This window comes from Chiloscyllium punctatum, chromosome 51, assembly GCF_047496795.1.
Source record: "Chiloscyllium punctatum isolate Juve2018m chromosome 51, sChiPun1.3, whole genome shotgun sequence".
Lineage (NCBI taxonomy): Eukaryota > Metazoa > Chordata > Chondrichthyes > Orectolobiformes > Hemiscylliidae > Chiloscyllium > Chiloscyllium punctatum.
This window is the reverse complement of record NC_092789.1, coordinates 32259436-32279102: the sequence shown is the minus strand read 5'-3', so window position 1 is coordinate 32279102 and position 19667 is coordinate 32259436. Positions and strand designations below refer to the sequence as shown.

General features: G+C 51.5%; 1 protein-coding gene across 3 annotated transcripts; it reads right to left on the bottom strand.

The window, feature by feature from the left end:
• Nucleotides 1–519: 519 nt before the first annotated feature.
• LOC140470489 (sulfotransferase 1C4-like) lies at nt 520–7960 on the bottom strand. 3 transcript variants are annotated; one of them, XM_072566599.1, is made up of 8 exons: nt 7872–7960; nt 5563–5746; nt 3439–3570; nt 3215–3312; nt 2408–2534; nt 1996–2090; nt 1524–1704; nt 520–678 (listed from the first exon to the last, which is right to left on the bottom strand). In XM_072566599.1, the coding sequence occupies exons 2-8, from the start codon at nt 5729–5731 to the stop codon at nt 566–568; spliced, it is 915 nt and encodes a 304-aa protein (XP_072422700.1). In that variant the 5' UTR covers nt 5732–5746; nt 7872–7960; the 3' UTR covers nt 520–565. The 3 variants fall into 3 exon arrangements, with proteins under 3 accessions (XP_072422700.1, XP_072422701.1, XP_072422699.1); XM_072566600.1 differs by lacking the exon at nt 7872–7960 and adding an exon at nt 6506–6529; XM_072566598.1 differs by lacking the exon at nt 7872–7960 and adding an exon at nt 6246–6497.
• Between the last annotated feature and the right edge of the window lie 11707 nt (nt 7961–19667).

Here is a 19667-nt window from a genome sequence, read left to right as displayed (position 1 = left end):
TAACCCCCCTACATCCCCTCCCTATCTCTGTAACCCCCCTACACCCCCTCCCTGTCTCTGTAAACCCCCTACACCCCCTCCCTGTCTCTGTAACACCCTACAGCCCCTACACCCCCTCCCTATCTCTGTAACCCCCCTACACCCCCTCCCTGTCTCTGTAACCCCCCTACACCCCCTCCCTGTCTCTGTAACACCCTACAGCCCCTACACCCCCTCCCTATCTCTGTAATCCCCCTACACCCCCTCCCTGTCTCTGTAACCCCCCTACACCCCCTCCCTATCTCTGTAACCCCCTCCAGCCCCTGCAATTCTCCTCTACAACCTGGTTCGCTCCCTCCCCCTCCCTAACTTCTCATACAGCAATGAACTTGATGTCTCTCTCTCTTTCTCTTTATGATCACTACTTCCTAAATCTGTCCCACTGTTTGGGGGATCTGTAATAAATATGCTTTTGTTATGTCACTGAATTGCAGTAGTGCCCGTCTGAGGTGAAATAATCACACTTCTGTGTTTTTGAGGCTTGTTAAGAGTTTATTCTGAGTCCCCCCGACTCTTCTCGTCCCGGTCACAGCTCCTGGCGAAACCTCACCGAGCACGGAGCCATCTGTCTCTCGTAATGTTCGTCAAAACGTTCATTCTCAGCCACTGTGAAATGGGTCTTCCAGTCCCCCACCTCACCTGGGAGGGAGGGAGAGGGGGAGGGAGGAAACAGGGAGTGGGAGAGAGAGAGGTAGGGAAGATGGGAGAGACACAGAGGAACCCAGAGACAGACAGGGAGAGATTGTGTCAATACCATGGATGAGTCGGTGATGTGAGAGGACTGACCCCCCTCCATCCCCTTGCCCCTTTTCAGAGCCCACCGCCCCCTTGTCATCGCTCAGAGGGAGCCTCAGCGAGTCTCTGCAGTGGGTCTTGTAGAGGGTACACACTGCTGTCCCTCTGCTTCGAGGGGGGTGGAGAGGAGGGGAGGGAATGAATGTGGAAGGTGGGGGTCAGCATCTCGATCGAGTGGGGGAGGGGCTGCCCTGTCACAGATGGTGTCGTGCTTCTCAACTGTTGTCGGAGCTGTTCCCCCCCCCCCATCCCCCCCTGTCCAGGGCGAGTGGGGAGTGTCCCCTCCCCCTTCGTGACTCATGCCTCATCGATGGTGGGACAGGGCTTTGGGAATGAGTGAGGAGGGGAGTTATCCGATGCAGGATTCCCAGCCTCTGACGTGCTCCTGCAGCCACAGGATTGATATGGGGCTGGGGCTGGGTCAGTTTCTGCTCAATGGGAACCCCCAGGATGTTGATAGTGGGGGGGGGGGGAATTCGGTGACGGTAACACCATTGAACATCAAGGGGGCGATGGTTAGATTCTCTCTCAATGGGAACCCCCAGGATGTTGATAGTGGGGGAGGGGGGATTCAGTGACGGTAACACCATTGAACATCAAGGGGGCGATGGTTAGATTCTCTGTCCCCCACAGCTTTGGCCTTTGACCCTTGAACCCCCCCCCCCCCCATCTCTGACTTTTAAACCCACCTTTTCTCATGAACCTGGAGATGGATTGGTCCATGACGTTGCTCGGCAACATAGTGTAATTAGCCATTGGGTTGTCCCTCATGACCTTGAAAGAGGAGAGATGGACAATCTTCTCGAGGACGTCATCTTCCAGAACCTTCCCCATGAACCGAGCCACCTTCTGGATCTCCTGCCTGGGGTTCTAGATGGAGAGGAGCGAAGGAGAGAGGGGTTAGAGCTCCCGGGGTCAGGGAGAGTGTCCATGGGGTCAGGGGTCAGAGAGAGGGTACATCCAGGCTCAGGGGTCAGTGAGAGTGAACATGCAGGGTCAGGGGTCAGTGAGAGGGTCCATCCAGACCCTGATGTCTCTTGTCTCCCTCTCCCTCCCCCTCCCTCTCCCTCCCAGCCCCTCTCTCCCTGTCTCTGCCCCCTCCATTCTCTCTCTGTCACACCCTCCAACACTTGTTCTCCCCCACACTCTCTCCATCTTTACCTCCTTCATGTCTTCATAAAAGAGGAACAGAATCCGATGTTTCTCCTTCGCTTCCCACCAGCCCTTCACATGGTCATACCATGATCCCCAGGAAACTGGAACACACAGAGATCGCACAGTCAGATCCCAGTCTCCCTCCCATCAAAACCCCCTGTCACTGGGTCAAAGATTCAACACCGACAATGTAGAGGGAGCTTTACTCTGTATCTAACCCCATACTGTCCCTGTCCCTGTCCGTGGGATGGGGGGGACAGTGTAGAGGGAGCTTTACTCTGTATCTAACCCCATGCTGTCCCTGGGAGTGTTTGATGGGGGACAATGTGGCGGGAGCTTTACTCTGTATCTAACCCCGTGCTGTCCCTGTCCTGGGAGTGTTTGATGGGGGGACAGGGTAGAGGATGATATTTCTCACCTTGACCCTCCATGAAATTTCGGAGGAATTCCTGCCAGGTCCCAGGCTGAGGCATGTTTTGGCACATCCGATGGAAGTGAAAATACGAGACTGCATTATCCTTGGCATTTCGAGTGACCACAATTACCTGGGAACAGGAAGGAAGATGCACTTATTACTTCCCTCAGTATCTCCCCCCAACAATCTATCCATCTCCCAGTCTCCCACACTCTCCCCGTGTCCCTCAGTGTCTCCCCCCCATAAATCTATCCATCTCCCAGTCTCCCACACTCTCCCCGTGTCCCTCAGTGTCTCCCCCCCCATAAATCTATCCATCTCCCAGTCTCCCACACTCTCCCCGTGTCCCTCAGTGTCTCCCCCCCATAAATCTATCCATCTCCCAGTCTCCCACACTCTCCCCATGTCCCTCAGTGTCTCCCTCCCATAAATCTATCCATCTCCCAGTCTCCCACACTCTCCCCATGTCCCTCAGTGTCTCCCTCCCATAAATCTATCCATCTCCCAGTCTCCCACACTCTCCCCGTGTCCCTCAGTGTCTCCCCCCATAAATCTATCCATCTCCCAGTCTCCCACACTCTCCCCGTGTCCCTCAGTGTCTCCCCCCCATAAATCTATCCATCTCCCAGTCTCCCACACTCTCCCCGTGTCCCTCAGTGTCTCCCCCCCATAAATCTATCCATCTCCCACTCTCCCCCACACTCCCCGTGTCTCTCAGTGTCTCCCCCCATAAATCTATCCATCTCCCAGTCTCCCACACTCTCCCAATGTCCCTCAGTTCCCTCAGTGTCTCCCCCCTCAGTCCCGTACCTTACAATCCTGCTCCCAGAAGGATTTGGGAACGAGTTGGAAAGGCAGGTGGGTTTTGATCATCCGCGGTGACTCCATCTTCTCTAACAGCTCGATTCCTGCAATTAACCCCGACAGGGTTAGCTCGGGCTGGGGGTCCCACACGTTATCCTCCCACCTACCCCTCTACCCAGGGGTACGGAGGGGGGGGGGGTGGGGGTGGAGTCACTGACAGAGACACTCACCACTGGGAAGATTGAGCGGCCCAGGGAAAAACTCCAGGAAGGGGATGCGATCGTAGACAGGAGCCCGTTTACACACCTCCACATCGGCATCACAGTTAATGAGATCCACAATTTCCTGCATCCATGTAGTCCCTACGGAGGGAGAGGGTAAGAGACAGAGACAGGGAGGGAGTGGGACGTAGGAAGAGGACAGAGCGACAGAGTGAAGGTCAGGGCATAAAATATAAACATAGTCAATCATTCAACCAGATCCTCCCTAACCGATCGCCATGTCTCTGCCCTGGGGCCCTCACCATCTACCTCTGTCATGGGGCCCACCGTCTGCATCGTGGGACCATGTCTCTCCATCCACCCTGGGGCCCTCACCATCTATCTCCCTCGTGAGACCATGTCTCCCCCTCCACCCTGGGGCCCTCACCATCTACCTCCATCGTGGGACCATGTCTCTCCCTCCACCCTGGGGCCCTCACCATCTACCTCCATCGTGGGACCATGTCTCTCCATCCACCCTGGGGCCCTCACCATCTATCTCCCTCGTGAGACCATGTCTCCCCCTCCACCCTGGGGCCCTCACCATCTATCTCCATCGTGGGACCATGTCTCTCCCTCCACCCTGGGGCCCTCACCATCTACCTCCATCGTGGGACCATGTCTCTCCCTCCACCCTGGGGCCCTCACCATCTACCTCCATCGTGGGACCATGTCTCTCCCTCCTCCCTGAGGCCCTCACCATCTATCTCCCTCGTGAGACCATGTCTCCCCCTCCACCCTGGGGCCCTCACCATCTACCTCCATCGTGGGACCATGTCTCCCCCTCCACCCTGGGGCCCTCACCATCTATCTCCATCGTGGGACCATGTCTCTCCCTCCACCCTGGGGCCCTCACCATCTACCTCCATCGTGGGACCATGTCTCTCCCTCCACCCTGGGGCCCTCACCATCTATCTCCATCGTGGGACCATGTCTCTCCCTCCACCCTGGGGCCCTCACCATCTATCTCCCTCGTGAGACCATGTCTCCCCCTCCACCCTGGGGCCCTCACCATCTACCTCCATCGTGGGACCATGTCTCCCCCTCCACCCTGGGGCCCTCACCATCTATCTCCATCGTGGGACCATGTCTCTCCCTCCACCCTGGGGCCCTCACCATCTACCTCCATCGTGGGACCATGTCTCTCCCTCCACCCTGGGGCCCTCACCATCTACCTCCATCGTGGGACCATGTCTCTCCCTCCACCCTGGGGCCCTCACCATCTATCTCCCTCGTGAGACCATGTCTCCCCCTCCACCCTGGGGCCCTCACCATCTATCTCCCTCGTGAGACCATGTCTCCCCCTCCACCCTGGGGCCCTCACCATCTACCTCCATCGTGGGACCATGTCTCTTCCTCCACCCTGGGGCCCTCACCATCTACCTCTGTCATAGGGCCCACCTCCTCCATCATGGGACCATGTCTCTCCCTCTGCCCTGAGGTCTTATCACTTCACCCTCTCCCTCTCCCTCCGTCCTGGGGCCCTCTCTCCCTCTCCCTCCGTCCTGGGGCCCTCTCTCCCTCTCCCTCCGTCCTGGGGCCCTCTCTCCCTCTCCCTCCGTCCTGGGGCCCTCTCTCCCTCTCCCTCCGTCCTGGGGCCCTCACTCCCTCCGCCCTGGGGCCCTCTCTCCCTCTCCCTCCGTCCTGGGGCCCTCTCTCCCTCTCCCTCCGTCCTGGGGCCCTCTCTCCCTCTCCCTCCGTCCTGGGGCCCTCTCTCCCTCTCCCTCCGTCCTGGGGCCCTCACTCCCTCCGCCCTGGGGCCCTCTCTCCTTCTCCCTCTCCCTGTGACCCTCTCTCCCTCTCCCTCCGTCCTGGGGCCCTCTCTCCCTCTCCCTCCGTCCTGGGGCCCTCTCTCCCTCTCCCTCCGCCCTGGGGCCCTCACTCCCTCCGCCCTGGGGCCCTCTCTCCTTCTCCTCCCTCTCCCTCTCCCTGTGACCCTCTCTCCCTCTCCCTCTCCCTGTGACCCTCTCTCCCTCTCCCTCAGCCCTGGGCCCCTCTCTCCCTCTCCCTGTGACCCTCTCTCCCTCTCCCTGTGCCCCCCTCTCCCTCTCCCTCTCCCTGTGACCCCCCCCCCTCTCTCCCTCTGCCCCTCACCTGCTTTGGGGTAGGTTGCGATGAGTACATCCCCAGCCTTTGCCTGGAAAGTCTCCACCAGGCTCCAGTTGTCAGCGACCCAGTCTGGGAACACCACGTCCTGGACCAGTTTAACCTGGGGCCTGGTCAGTACACAGTCCTTCAGGTCAGAGTGAGAGTCCGTCTCCATCCCTCAGGCCTGGAACTGGGGCACACACACACACATGGGTCAGTTCACCCACTCTCCCCGGGGAGTGAGACAGCCTCACCCCCTCGTGTCTGAGAGGGAGGCCCCAGAGACCGAGAGAGAGAACAAGACAGACGCAGGGCGGAGAGTCCCAGCCTGTTTAACCTTTGTTAATAAGAGAATCCCTCCATCCCGGAAAGCATCCCTCGTGAACCTTCCCTGAACTGCCTCCAGTGAAATCTCTCCTTAAATAAGGGGAATTAAAGCTGCTCACAACTCTCCAGGTCTGCTCTCCCCAGCACCTCGTCCAGTTGCAGTAAGACCTCCCGACTCGGAGACTCCAGCCCCCTTGAAATGAGGGCCAACATTCCACTGGCCCTTCCTGATTACCTGCTATCCTTGGGTACTAGCTCTCTGTGCACCAGACTCCCCCCCGCCCCAAGTCCCTCTGTGTTTCAGCTTTCTCTGCATTGACATCATGTTCTGCACTGATCCCACTGGGCACAGGGTCACTAACCTGTAAAAGATCTCCTCCTCACAGTGTTTCCTGCAAGACGGAGAGACAGAGAGAAACACAGAGAGAGACAGACAGACAGACAGCGAGGGAGACAGAGAAAGAGACAGAGTTGAGGAGGGATAGAAAGTTTGTCGAGGTGGGGATCTTGCCTGTCCAAGATGATTCGGGAGTGAGCAAAGAGCTGGAAGTTTAAGAGTCACACTGAGAATCTCTATAACAGCGCAATGTTTAAAAGGGGAGCGATTTTACAGTAGACCCACATCACAACAGGGCTCTGTTCCAAAACATTCCTGAACAAATCACGACAGTGAGCTGCAGGAGAGTGGGGGGGAGGGGGAGAGAGAGAGAGAGAGTGTGTCTGCTGGATATCTGCAGGAACAACGTCTCAATCTCCAAAAATATTTATCCATCTCCCAGTCTCCCACACTCTCCCCGTGTCCCCCAATCACCTCAGTGTCTCCCCCGCAAAAATCTATCCATCTCCCAGTCTCTCGCACACACCCTGTCTCCCTCAGCGTCTCCCCCAAAAAATCTACCCATCTCCCAGTCTCCCACACTCTCCCCTTGTCCCTCAGTGTCTCCCCCCAAAGATCTATCCATCTCCCAGTCTCCCACACTCTCCCCATGTCCCTCAGTGTCTCCCCCCCCATAAATCTATCCATCTCCCAGTCTCCCACACTCTCCCCGTGTCCCTCAGTGTCTCCCCCCATCAATCTATCCATCTCCCAGTCTCCCACACTCTCCCCGTGTCCCTCAGTGTCTCCCCCCAAAAATCTATCCATCTCCCGCACTCTCCCCATGTCCCTCAATCCCCTCAGTGTCTCCCCTGCCAAACATCTCCCAGTCTCCTACACTCGCCCTCAATTCCCTAAATGGCTCCCCCTCCAAAAATCTATCCAACTCCCAGTGTCCCACATTCTCCCATGTCCCTCAGTGTCTCTCCCCCCAAAGATCTATCCATCTCCCAGTACCTGGTCAGTACACAGTCCTTCAGGTCAGAGTGAGAGTCCGTCTCCATCCCTCAGGCCTGGAACTGGGACACACACACACACACACACACACACACACATGGGTCAGTTCACCCACTCTCCCCGGGGAGTGAGAGAGAGAGACAGAGACAGAGAGAAAGAGAGACAGTGAACGAGACAGAGACACCGAGAGAGAGAAAGTGAGAGAGAGGGAAGTTCCTCCCCCTCTCAGCCTTAAGTTGGTGTCCCTTTATCCTGAGACTGTTCCCTCTGTTCCTGGACCCTCCCTTTAGGGGAAACATTCTCTCAGCCCTGACCCTGTCAAGTCCCTTAAGGATCCTGAATGTTTCAATGGGATCCTCTCTCACTCTTCAAACCTTCATGGGGGAGAGTCCCACCCTGTTTAACCTTTACTCATAACGCAATCCCCACCCTCTCTCTCCCTCCCCGTCTCTCTCTCGCTCTCTCTCTCTCTCTCTCTCTATCTTTCTATCTCTGTCCCTCAGCACGTCAACCCACCCTCAAATTGAACAGAATGCTTTGTCTCACACAAACAAACAGAAAAGGTGCCAGCCCATGACACTGAGGAGAGAGAAGGAGGGACAGAGACCCAGTGAGAGACGGGGACACAGAGGAGGGGGGTTTTGAAGGGGGTTACCTCCAGAATCTCAGTCAGTGAGGAGCTCAGGGCTGTCTGTGTGAGACTCCCGTTCTGGACTCTGAACAACTGGGCACTAGTCCAGTGGGAGCAGGCTCTGATAACATCACCCGTCACTTTGGGAAAGCTCAGGGTAATCTGATTGGTGGCTGGGGGAGAAGGGGAGGGAGCTGGAAGAGTGTATACAACTGAGAGAGAGGAGTGATCACTGTCCACTCCAGGACGGTGTCAGAGTGCTGGGATATTGGAGAGGAGCTCTGAGAGAGACCGCTCGCTCTCTCTCTCTCTCTCTCTCTCTCTCTCTCTCTCTCTCTCTCTCTCTCTCTCTCTCTCTCTCTCTCTCTCTCTCCCTCCCTCCCTATACACTCTCGCTCTCTCTCTCGCTCTCTCTCTCTCTCTCTCCGTCCTGTTTTGACCGGGCGGTGAACCCCTCTGCTAATTTAAACCAAACACTCAAAAAAGCCCACCTCGTAATCTGTTAAAGTATGAGGGACAGAGAACTCCCTAATTCCACTGTTTAAAGAAAAAAAACCATCAATTTATTCTTCGACTCTAAAAGTCAACGTTAAACAGCAACTATTCACAGCTCTGAGCACCCTCCCCTCTCTTAACTGCTGATTACCTGCCTCCAACTCTATAAGAATATATTGTTCCAATAAAATATTTATTACAATTACATCAACTTCATTTCAAAACCATACAGTAGCTGCTGTCATCGGGGTCTGTTGTCTTCCCGCTGAAGGTCTCCCTGGGTGGTCAGCTTTCTTTTTACTGTCGAGATGTTTCATATGAAAAAAGGTATCTTTGATCGAGAGTGTTTTGCTCGCAGTTCGTCTCTCGATGGCAGTTACTCTGTCTGACTTTTCAAAATGCCTGCTTTTTCCATACCCCAAACATCAGATCATCTCATTGGTTCGACATTGGCCAAAACAATAAATTCAAACTCGTTTGGGTTTTGGTATCCTGGGGCATAATTCCGATTGCTGTCAAAACAGCAACCAACACCCAGGTATCTGCTTCACAGCCGAATGTTAAGTATTTTCAATTTTCCAGTACACTCTGAGACTGCTAGCTTGTCATGTACACAGGTTCTTGTATGTTCTCAGTGCAAAACAGCGTTCACTCTGCCTTAAAGGTACAGTACACGCCCTCTATTTCATAACACCTCCTCCCCCACCACCTTAAGAAAACATGAGCCATCATAATGAAAAGATGGCTATTAACCAAAGTTCATATTCACATCTGCACACACACGCACACACACATGTTTATAACATTAGTATCAGTTCAATCAGTGCAATGAGACAAGATTTCGGATGGGGGAGGAAACTGCAGGGTTTGGGCACAATTGAAATGTGGAGCTCATTCAAGGAACAGCTAAGTGTGTGTCCTTGATAAGTGTGTACCTGTCAGGCAGGGAGGTAGTAGGCAAGAGAGGGAACCGTGGTTTACTAAAGAATTGGAAGGTGTTGTCAAGAGGGAGAGGAAGGCTTATGTGAGGATGAGGTGTGAAGGCTCAGTTAGGGGGCTTGAGAGTTCGAGGTTAGACAGAAAAGATCTAAAGGAGGGCTAAGAAGAGCCAGGAGGGGACATGAGAAGTTGGTGGTGGATAGATCAAGGAAAACCTTAAGGCCTTCTATAGGTATATCAGGAATAAAAGAATGACTAGAGTAAGATTAGGGCCAATCAAAGGTAGTCGTGGAAAGTTGTGCGTGGAATCGGAGGACATGGGGAAATGCTCAGTGAATACTTTTCATCAATATTCACATTGGAAAAGGACAATGTTAATGAGAATATGGAGATACAGGCTATTCGATTCGATGGGATTGAGGTTGACAAAGATGTGGTTTTAGCGATTTTGGACGAACTGAAAATAGATAAGAGCCCTGGGCCAGATGGAATTTATCCTCGGATTCTCTGGGAAGGCAGGGAGGAGATTGCAGAGCCGTTGGCATCGATGTTTATGTCCTCATTGTCGACAAGAGTAGTGCCAGAAGATGAGAGAATAGCAAATGTTGTTCCCTTGTTTAAGAAGGAGAGTGGGGACAACCCTGGTCGTTATAGGCCAGTGAGCCTTACTTCAGTTTGTGGGTAAAGTGTTGGAAAAGGTTATAAGAGAAAGGATTTATAATCATCTGGAAAGGAATAGTTTGATTAGGGATAGTCAACCCGGTTTTGTGAAGGGTAGGTCGTGCCTCACTAACCTTATTGAGTTCTTTGAGAAGGTGACCAAACAGGTAGATGAGGGTAAACCGGTTGATGTGGTGTATATGGATTTCAGGCAGGTGTTTTATAAGGTTCCACACTGTAGGCTATTGCACAAAACACGGAGTTTCAGGATTAAAGGTGATTTAGCCGTTTGGATCAGAAATTTGTTAGCTGAAAGAAGACAGAGGGTGGTGGTTGATGGAAAATGTCCATCCTGGAGATCAGTTACCAGTGGTGTGCCCCAAAAATCTGTTTTGGGGGCCACTTCTGTTTGTCATTTTTATAAATGATGTGGTGCAGTTAGAAAGATGCGTTAGTAAATTTGCGGATGACACTAAGGTAGGCAGAGTTGTGGATAGTGATGAAGGACTTTGTGGGTTACAGAGGGACACAGATAAGCTGCAGAGCTGGGCTGAGAAGTGGCAAATGGAGTTTAATGCTGGAAAGTGTGAGGTAGTTCCCTTCAGAAATAACAGGAATGCAGAGTACTGGGATTATGGTAACGTTCTTGGTAATGCAGATGAACAGAGAGATCTTGGTGTCCTGGTGCATAAATCCCTGAAAGATGCCACCCAGGTTAACACATCCATCAAGGTTTTACCTGCACATCCACTAATATCATTTATTGTATCCGTTGCTCTCGATGTGGTCTCCTCTACATTGGGGAGACTGGGCGCCTCCTCACAGACTGCTTTAGGGAACATCTCCGGGACCCCCACACCAATCAATACTCCCCCTCCCACTCTGCCGAGGACATGGAGGTCCTGGGCCTCCTTCACCGCCCCTCCCTCACCACCAGACGCCTGGAGGAAGAACGCCTCATCTTCTGCCTCGGAACACTTCAACCCCAGGGCATCAATGTGGACTTCAACAGTTTCCTCATTTCCCCTTCCCCCACCTCACCCCAGTTCCAAACTTCCAGCTCAGCCCTGTCCCCATGACTTGTCCTACCTGCCTATCTCCTTTCCCACCTATCCACTCCACCCCCCCCCATGACCTATCACCTCCATCCCCTCCCCCACTCACCTATTGTACTCTATGCTCCTTTCTCCCCACCCCCCCCACCGTGCTCTCACTTATCTCTCCACCCTTCAGACTCACTGCCTTTATTCCTGATGAAGGGCTTTTGCCTGAAACGTCGATTGTCCTGCTCCTCGGATACTGCCTGACCTGCTGTGCTCTTCCAGCACCACTAATCCAGAATGAAGTTCTCTGGGTAGCCCAGTCGTGTGAAGAAAGTCACTAACTCCTCTACCACCATTTTTGCCTGGATATTCCGGAATGGAATTGCCTCCGGAAATCTGGTTAGACCCATCCATTATGGTTAGCAAGTACCGGTTTCCAATTTTAGTTCCGAGGAGGGGACCTACACAATCAATTATAACCTGTGTGGAAGGATCTTCGACTGTGGGAATTGACAACAAAGGGGTGGGTTTTATTAGCGCCTGTGCCTTACCTATCCTTTGGCCATGTCTGACATGTACGGCAAAGGTTAACCACATCCTTGTGCATGCCAGGCCCAATAGAAATGTTTTTGTACCTTAGCCTGAGTCTTCCATACCCTTAGGTGACCTCCTACAGGTAGTCCATGTGTTACCCATAACACTTCCTGTCAGTAAGCTATCGGCAACACAATCTGGTGGACTTCGGCCCATCTCTCCTCTGTACTAACCTGTCGTGGTCTCCATTTCTGTCTTCGGGTTCTACCTTTAAGATAATAACCCTCAGGAATACATTAGGACTTCTATTCTGAGTATGCATCAAGATATATATGTATCTTGTATTGTCTTGTCTTTCTGTTATAAGACAATTGGCCTTTCAGGACTAAACCCTTCTGTCTGACCCTCTGCCTGTTCAGGGATTTCCTGTATCATTCCATCAAACAGGGCTGTCCATTAACTGAACCTCGAATCCTTCAGCTTTCTCTTTAGGTTTTTGCTTTGTTGCTGTGACTTATGACAGTGGGATCTGGTTACCACACAGTCTGGGAAAATACCAGGATATTTCTGATTTAACTCCTCAGATCCCTGGTCTATCCTTGGGCATCTCCACAGTGAGCCACACAGTCAGGGCAGGCAGGGACAAGGTAGGACTGATCAATTAAACTGCATTTATCTCAATACAAGGGGCCTAACAGGGAAGGCAGATGAACTCAGGGTATGGTCAGGAACATGGGACTGGGATATCATAGCAATTACAGAAACATGGCTCAGGGATGGACAGGACTGGCAGCTTAATGTTCCAGGATACAAATGCTCCAGGAAGGATAGAAAGGGAGGGAAGAGAGGAGGGGGAGCGGCATTTTTGATAAGGGATAGCATTACAGCTGTGCTGAGGGAGGATATTCCTGGAAATACATCCAGGGAAGTTATTTGGGTGGAACTGAGAAATAAGAAAGGGATGATCACCTTATTGGGATTGTATTATAGACCCCCTCATAGTCAGAAAATTGAGAAACAAATTTATAAGGAGATCTCAGTTATCTGTGAGAATAATAGGGTGGTTATGGTAGGGGATTTTAACTTTCCAAACATCAACTGGAACTGCCATAGTGTTAAGGGTTTAGATGGAGAGGAATTTGTAAAGTGTGTACAAGACAATTTTCTGATTCAGTCTGTGGATGTACCTACTAGAGAAGGTGCAAAACCTGACCCACTCTTGGGAAATAAGGCAGGGCAGGTGACTGAGGTGTCAGTGGGGGAGCACTTTGGGGCCAGGGACCATAATTCTATTAAATTTAAAATAGTGATGGAAAAGAATAGACCAGATCTAAAAGTTGAAGTTCTAAACTGGAGAAAGGCTAATTTTGACGGTATTAGGCAAGAACTTTCAAAAGCTGATTGGAGGCAGATGTTCGCAGGTAAAGGGACGGCTGGAAAATGGGAAGCCTTCAGAAATGAGATCACAAGAATCCAGAGAAAGTATATTCCTGTCGGGGTGAAAGGGAAGGCTGGTGGGTATAGGGAATGCTGGATGACTAAAGAAATTGAGGGTTTGGTTAAGAAAAAGGAGGAAGGAAGCATATGTCAGGTATAGACAGGATACACTGAGTGAATCGTCAGAGGAGTATAAAGGCAGTAGGAGTATACTTAAGGGGGAAATCAGGAGGGCAAAAAGGGGACATGAGACAGCTTTGGGAAATAGGGTTAAGGAGAATCCAAAGGGTTTTTACAAATATATTACAGACAAAGGGGTAACTAGGGAGAGAATAGGGCCCCTCAAAGATCAGCAAGGTGGCCTTTGTGTGGAGCCACAGAAAATGGGGGAGATATTAAAGAGCATTTTGCATCAATATTTACTGTGGAAAAGGATATGGAAGATATAGAATGTAATGAAATAGATGGTGACATCTTGCAAAATGTCCAGATTACAGAGGAGGAAGTTCTGGATGTCTTGTAATGGGTAAAGGTGGATAAATCCCCAGGACCTGATCAGGTGTACCCGAGAACTCTGTGGGAAGCTAGGGAAGTGATTGCTGGGCCTCTTGCTGAGATATTTGTATCATCGATAGTCACAGGTGAGGTGCTGGAGGACTGGAGGTTAGCTAAACGTGGTGCCACTGTTTAAGAAGGGTGGTAAGGACAAGTCAGGGAACTATAGACCAGTGAGCCTGACCTCAGTGATAGGCAAGTTGTTGGAGGGAATCCTGAGGGACAGGGTGTACATGTATTTGGAAAGGCAAGGACTGATTAGGGATAGTCAACATGGCTTTGTGTGTGGGAAATCATGTCTCACAAACTTGATTGAGTTGTTTGAAGAAGTAACAAAGAGGATTGATGAGGACAGAGCAGTAGATGTGATCTATATGGACTTCAGTAAGGTGTTCAACAAGGTTCCCCATGGGAGACTGGTGAGCAAGGTTAGATCTCACGGAATACAGGGAGAACTCGCCATTTGGATGCAGAACTGGCTCAAAGGGAGAAGGCAGAGGGTGGTGGTGGAGGGTTGTTTTTCAGACTGGAGGCCTGTGACCAGTGGAGTGCCACAAGGATCGGTGCTGGGCCCTCTACTTATTGTCATTTATATAAATGATTTGGATGTGAGTATAAGAGGTACAGTTAATAAGTTTGGAGATGACCCCAAAATTGGAGGTGTAGTGGACAGCGAAGAGGGTTCCCTCAGATTACAACAGGATCTGGACCAGATGGGCCAATGGGCTGAGAAGGGGCAGATGGAGTTTAATTCAGATCAATGTGAGGGGCTGCATTTTGGGAAAGCAAATCTTAGCAGGACTTATCCACTTAATGGTCAGGTCCTGGGGAGTGTTGCTCAATAAAGAGACCTTGGAGTGCAGGTTCATAGCTCCTTGAAAGTGGAGTCGCAGGTGGATAGGATAGTGAAGGCAGCATTTGGTATGGTCTCCTTTATTGGTCAGAGTATTGAGTACAAGGAGTTGGGAGGGTCATGTTGTGGCTGTACAGGACATTGGTTAGGGGCCACTGTTGGAATATTGTGTACAATTCTGGTCTCCTTCCTGTCGGAAAGATGTTATGAAACTTGAAAGGGTTCAGAAAAGATTTACAAGGATGTTGGAGGGTTGGAGGATCTGAGCTACAGGGAGAGGCTGAACAGGCTGGGGCTGTTTTCCCTGGAGCGTCAGAGGCTGAGGGGTGACCTTATAGAGGTTTATAAAATCACAAGGGGGTCATGGATAGGGTAAATAGACAAGGTCTTTTCCCCCTGGGGTGGGGGAGTCCAGAACTAGAGGGTTATAAAATCACGAGGGGGACATGGATAGGGTAAATAGACAAGGTCTTTTCCCCCTGGGGTGGGGGAGCCCAGAACTAGAGGGTTATAAAATCACGAGGGGGACATGGATAGGGTAAATAGACAAGGTCTTTCCCCCCTGGGGTGGGGGAGCCCAGAACTAGAGGGTTATAAAATCACGAGGGGGACATGGATAGGGTAAATAGACAAGGTCTTTTCCCCCTGGGGTGGGGGAGACCAGAACTAGAGGGTTATAAAATCACAAGGGGGACATGGATAGGGTAAATAGACAAGGTCTTTTCCCCCCTGGGGTGGGGGAGCCCAGAACTAGAGGGTTATAAAATCACGAGGGGGACATGGATAGGGTAAATAGACAAGGTCTTTTCCCCTCTGGGGTGGGGGAGCCCAGAACTAGAGGGTTATAAAATCACGAGGGGGACATGGATAGGGTAAATAGACAAGGTCTTTTCCCCCTGGGGTGGGGGGAGCCCAGAACTAGAGGGTTATAAAATCACGAGGGGGACATGGATAGGGTAAATAGACAAGGTCTTTTCCCCTCTGGGGTGGGGGAGCCCAGAACTAGAGGGTTATAAAATCACGAGGGGGACATGGATAGGGTAAATAGACAAGGTCTTTTCCCCCTGGGGTGGGGGAGCCCAGAACTAGAGGGTTATAAAATCACGAGGGGGAGATGGATAGGGTAAATAGACAAGGTCTTTTCCCCCTGGGGTGGGGGAGCCCAGAACTAGAGGGCAGAGGTTTAGGGTGAGAGGAGAAAGATATAAAAGAGACTGAAGGGGCAACTTTTTCCCCCAGAGGGTGGTACGTGTATGGAATGAGCTGCCAGAGGATATGGTGGAGGCTGGTACAATTACAACATTGAAGAGGCATTTGGATGGGTATATGAATAGGAAGGGTTTGGAGGGATAGGGGCCGGGTGCTGCCAGGTGGGACTAGATTGGGTTGGGATATCTGGGCTAGCATGGACAGGTTGGACCGAAGGGTCTGTTTCCGTGCTGTCCATCTCTATGTCCCTATGACGGTCATCAGCAAGTGTTTAAATCTGCTGGGGTCTTTTGTCCCCTAAATCTATGTAAATCTGTCCCAAATCTCGGACTGGATCTGTCTAAACCTGTCCAAATTATGGAGCCGAGTCCCCAATCTGTTACGACACAGCGGGGAACCCTCTCTGTTAATTAAACCAAACCACCAGTAAAGTTCACCTCACACCGTCATCTGTTCACTTATGAGCAACAGAGAACTCCCCAAATTCCACTATTGTTCGAAAAATAGCCTCAATTTATTCCTTAACTCTAAAGGTGAACATTAAACAACACCTATTCCCAGCTCGAAGCACTCTCCCTTTCTCTTAACCCCTTCCTATCTGTCTCCAGCTCAATAGCGATATATTGTTCCAATAAAAACCCAGATTAAAATTCCATCAACTTCATTTCAAACCCACACAGTCACTGTCATCTCTAGTGGCCTCCTTTCAGCTGGAGATCTCCCTGGGTCACCTTCTGTCCTGGATTGCAGACATGTTTCACATGAGAAAAGCTCCCTTTGTTTGGAATGTTAGTCTCCCTCAATGCCAGTTTACTCTCTGTCTAACTCTCCAACTGCCCCCCGACAACAGATCATCTCATTGGTTCACCATAGGCAAAACAATACATTGAAACTCGATTGTGCTTTAGTATCCTGGGGCATAATTTACACTATTGGGTTAAATTCAAATTGCTGTTGAAACAGCAACCAAAACCTAGGTATCTGTTTCACAGCCAAATGTGACGTATTTTCAATTTGTCTGTACACACTGAGACTGCTAGCCAGTCATATGACAGGTGCTTGTACACTCTGAGTGCAAACCAGCATTCACTCTCTCTTAAAGGTACAGTGCACGCCTTCAATTCCATATCAGTGTCGAGCTCCCTCAGTGCTGATCCTCCAACACTGTGGAGCTCCTCAGAATGGACCCTCCAAAAATGCACCCTCCCTCAACACAGACCCTCCAACAAATATCACGCACTCTCTTTCTCTCTGTCAGGGACATATCTGTACACTGGTGTTTCTCAGACACCCCTCTCTCTCTCACGGAGATATCTGTACACTGACTGGTGTCTCTCAGTCCCCTCTCTCTCTCTCAGGGAGATATCTGTACACTGACTGGTGTTTCTCAGTCCCCTCTCTCTCTCTCAGGGAGATATCTGTACACTGACTGGTGTCTCTCAGTCCCCTCTCTCTCTCAGGGAGATATCTGTACACTGACTGGTGTTTCTCAGTCCCCTCTCTCTCTCAGGGAGATATCTGTACACTGACTGGTGTTTCTCAGTCCCCTCTCTCTCTCTCTCAGGGAGATATCTGTACACTGACTGGTGTCTCTCAGTCCCCTCCCCCCCTCCCTCTCTCAGGGAGATATCTGTACACTGACTGGTGTCTCTCAGTCCCCTCTCTCTCTCAGGGAGATATCTGTACACTGACTGGTGTCTCTCAGTCCCCGCTCTCTCTCTCAGGGAGATATCTGTACACTGACTGGTGTCTCTCAGTCCCCTCTCTCTCTCACGGAGATATCTATACACTGACTGGTGTCTCTCAGTCCCCCCCCTCTCTCTCTCTCAGGGAGATATCTGTACACTGACTGGTGTCTCTCAGTCCCCTCTCTCTCTCTCAGGGAGATATCTATACACTGACTGGTGTCTCTCAGTCCCCTCTCTCCCTCACGGAGATATCTGTATACTGACTGGTGTCTCTCAGTCCCCTCTCTCACTCTCAGGGAGATATCTGTACACTGACTGGTGTCTCTCAGTCCCCTCTCTCTCTCAGGGAGATATCTGTACACTGACTGGTGTCTCTCAGTCCCCTCTCTCTCTCAGGGAGATATCTGTATACTGACTGGTGTCTCTTAGTCCCCTCTCTCTCTCTCAGGGAGATATCTGTACACTGACTGGTGTCTCTCAGTCCCCTCTCTCTCTCAGGGAGATATCTGTACACTGACTGGTGTCTCTCAGTCCCCTCTCTCTCTCTCAGGGAGATATCTGTACACTGACTGGTGTCTCTCAGTCCCCCCTCTCTCTCTCTCTCTCTCTCTCTCTCTCTCTCTCTCTCAGGGAGATATCTGTACACTGACTGGTGTCTCTCAGTCCCCTCTCTCTCTCTCTCAGGGAGATATCTGTACACTGACTGGTGTCTCTCAGTCCCCTCTCTCTCTCTCTCAGGGAGATATCTGTACACTGACTGGTGTCTCTCAGTCCCCCCTCTCTCAGGGAGATATCTGTACACTGACTGGTGTCTCTCAGTCCCCTCTCTCTCTCTCTCAGGGAGATATCTGTACACTGACTGGTGTCTCTCAGTCCCCTCTCTCTCTCAGGGAGATATCTGTACACTGACTGGTGTCTCTCAGTCCCCTCTCTCTCTCTCAGGGAGATATCTGTACACTGACTGGTGTCTCTCAGTCCCCTCTCTCTCTCACGGAGATATCTATACACTGACTGGTGTCTCTCAGTCCCCCCCCTCTCTCTCTCTCAGGGAGATATCTGTACACTGACTGGTGTCTCTCAGTCCCCTCTCTCTCTCTCTCAGGGAGATATCTGTACACTGACTGGTGTCTCTCAGTCCCCCCTCTCTCAGGGAGATATCTGTACACTGACTGGTGTCTCTCAGTCCCCTCTCTCTCTCTCTCAGGGAGATATCTGTACACTGACTGGTGTCTCTCAGTCCCCTCTCTCTCTCAGGGAGATATCTGTACACTGACTGGTGTCTCTCAGTCCCCGCTCTCTCTCTCAGGGAGATATCTGTACACTGACTGGTGTCTCTCAGTCCCCTCTCTCTCTCACGGAGATATCTATACACTGACTGGTGTCTCTCAGTCCCCCCCCCTCTCTCTCTCTCAGGGAGATATCTGTACACTGACTGGTGTCTCTCAGTCCCCTCTCTCTCTCTCAGGGAGATATCTATACACTGACTGGTGTCTCTCAGTCCCCTCTCTCCCTCACGGAGATATCTGTATACTGACTGGTGTCTCTCAGTCCCCTCTCTCACTCTCAGGGAGATATCTGTACACTGACTGGTGTCTCTCAGTCCCCTCTCTCTCTCAGGGAGATATCTGTACACTGACTGGTGTCTCTCAGTCCCCTCTCTCTTTCAGGGAGATATCTGTATACTGACTGGTGTCTCTTAGTCCCCTCTCTCTCTCTCAGGGAGATATCTGTACACTGACTGGTGTCTCTCATTCCCTCTCTCTCTCAGGGAGTTTTCTGTACACTGACTGGTGTCTCTCAGTCCCCTCTCTCTCTCTCAGGGAGATATCTGTACACTGACTGGTGTCTCTCAGTCCCCCCTCTCTCTCTCTCTCTCTCAGGGAGATATCTGTACACTGACTGGTGTCTCTCAGTCCCCTCTCTCTCTCTCTCAGGGAGATATCTGTACACTGACTGGTGTCTCTCAGTCCCCCTCTCTCTCTCTCAGGGAGATATCTGTACACTGACTGGTGTCTCTCAGTCCCCTCTCTCTCTCTCTCAGGGAGATATCTGTACACTGACTGGTGTCTCTCAGTCCCCCCTCTCTCAGGGAGATATCTGTACACTGACTGGTGTCTCTCAGTCCCCCCCCTCTCTCTCTCTCTCTCTCTCTCTCTCTCAGGAGATATCTGTACACTGACTGGTGTCTCTCAGTCCCCTCTCTCTCTCTCTCTCAGGGAGATATCTGTACACTGACTGGTGTCTCTCAGTCCCCCCTCTCTCAGGGAGATATCTGTACACTGACTGGTGTCTCTCAGTCCCCCCTCTCTCTCTCTCTCTCTCTCAGGGATATATCTGTACACTGACTGGTGTCTCTCAGTCCCCCCTCTCTCTCTCTCAGGGAGATATCTGTACACTGACTGGTGTC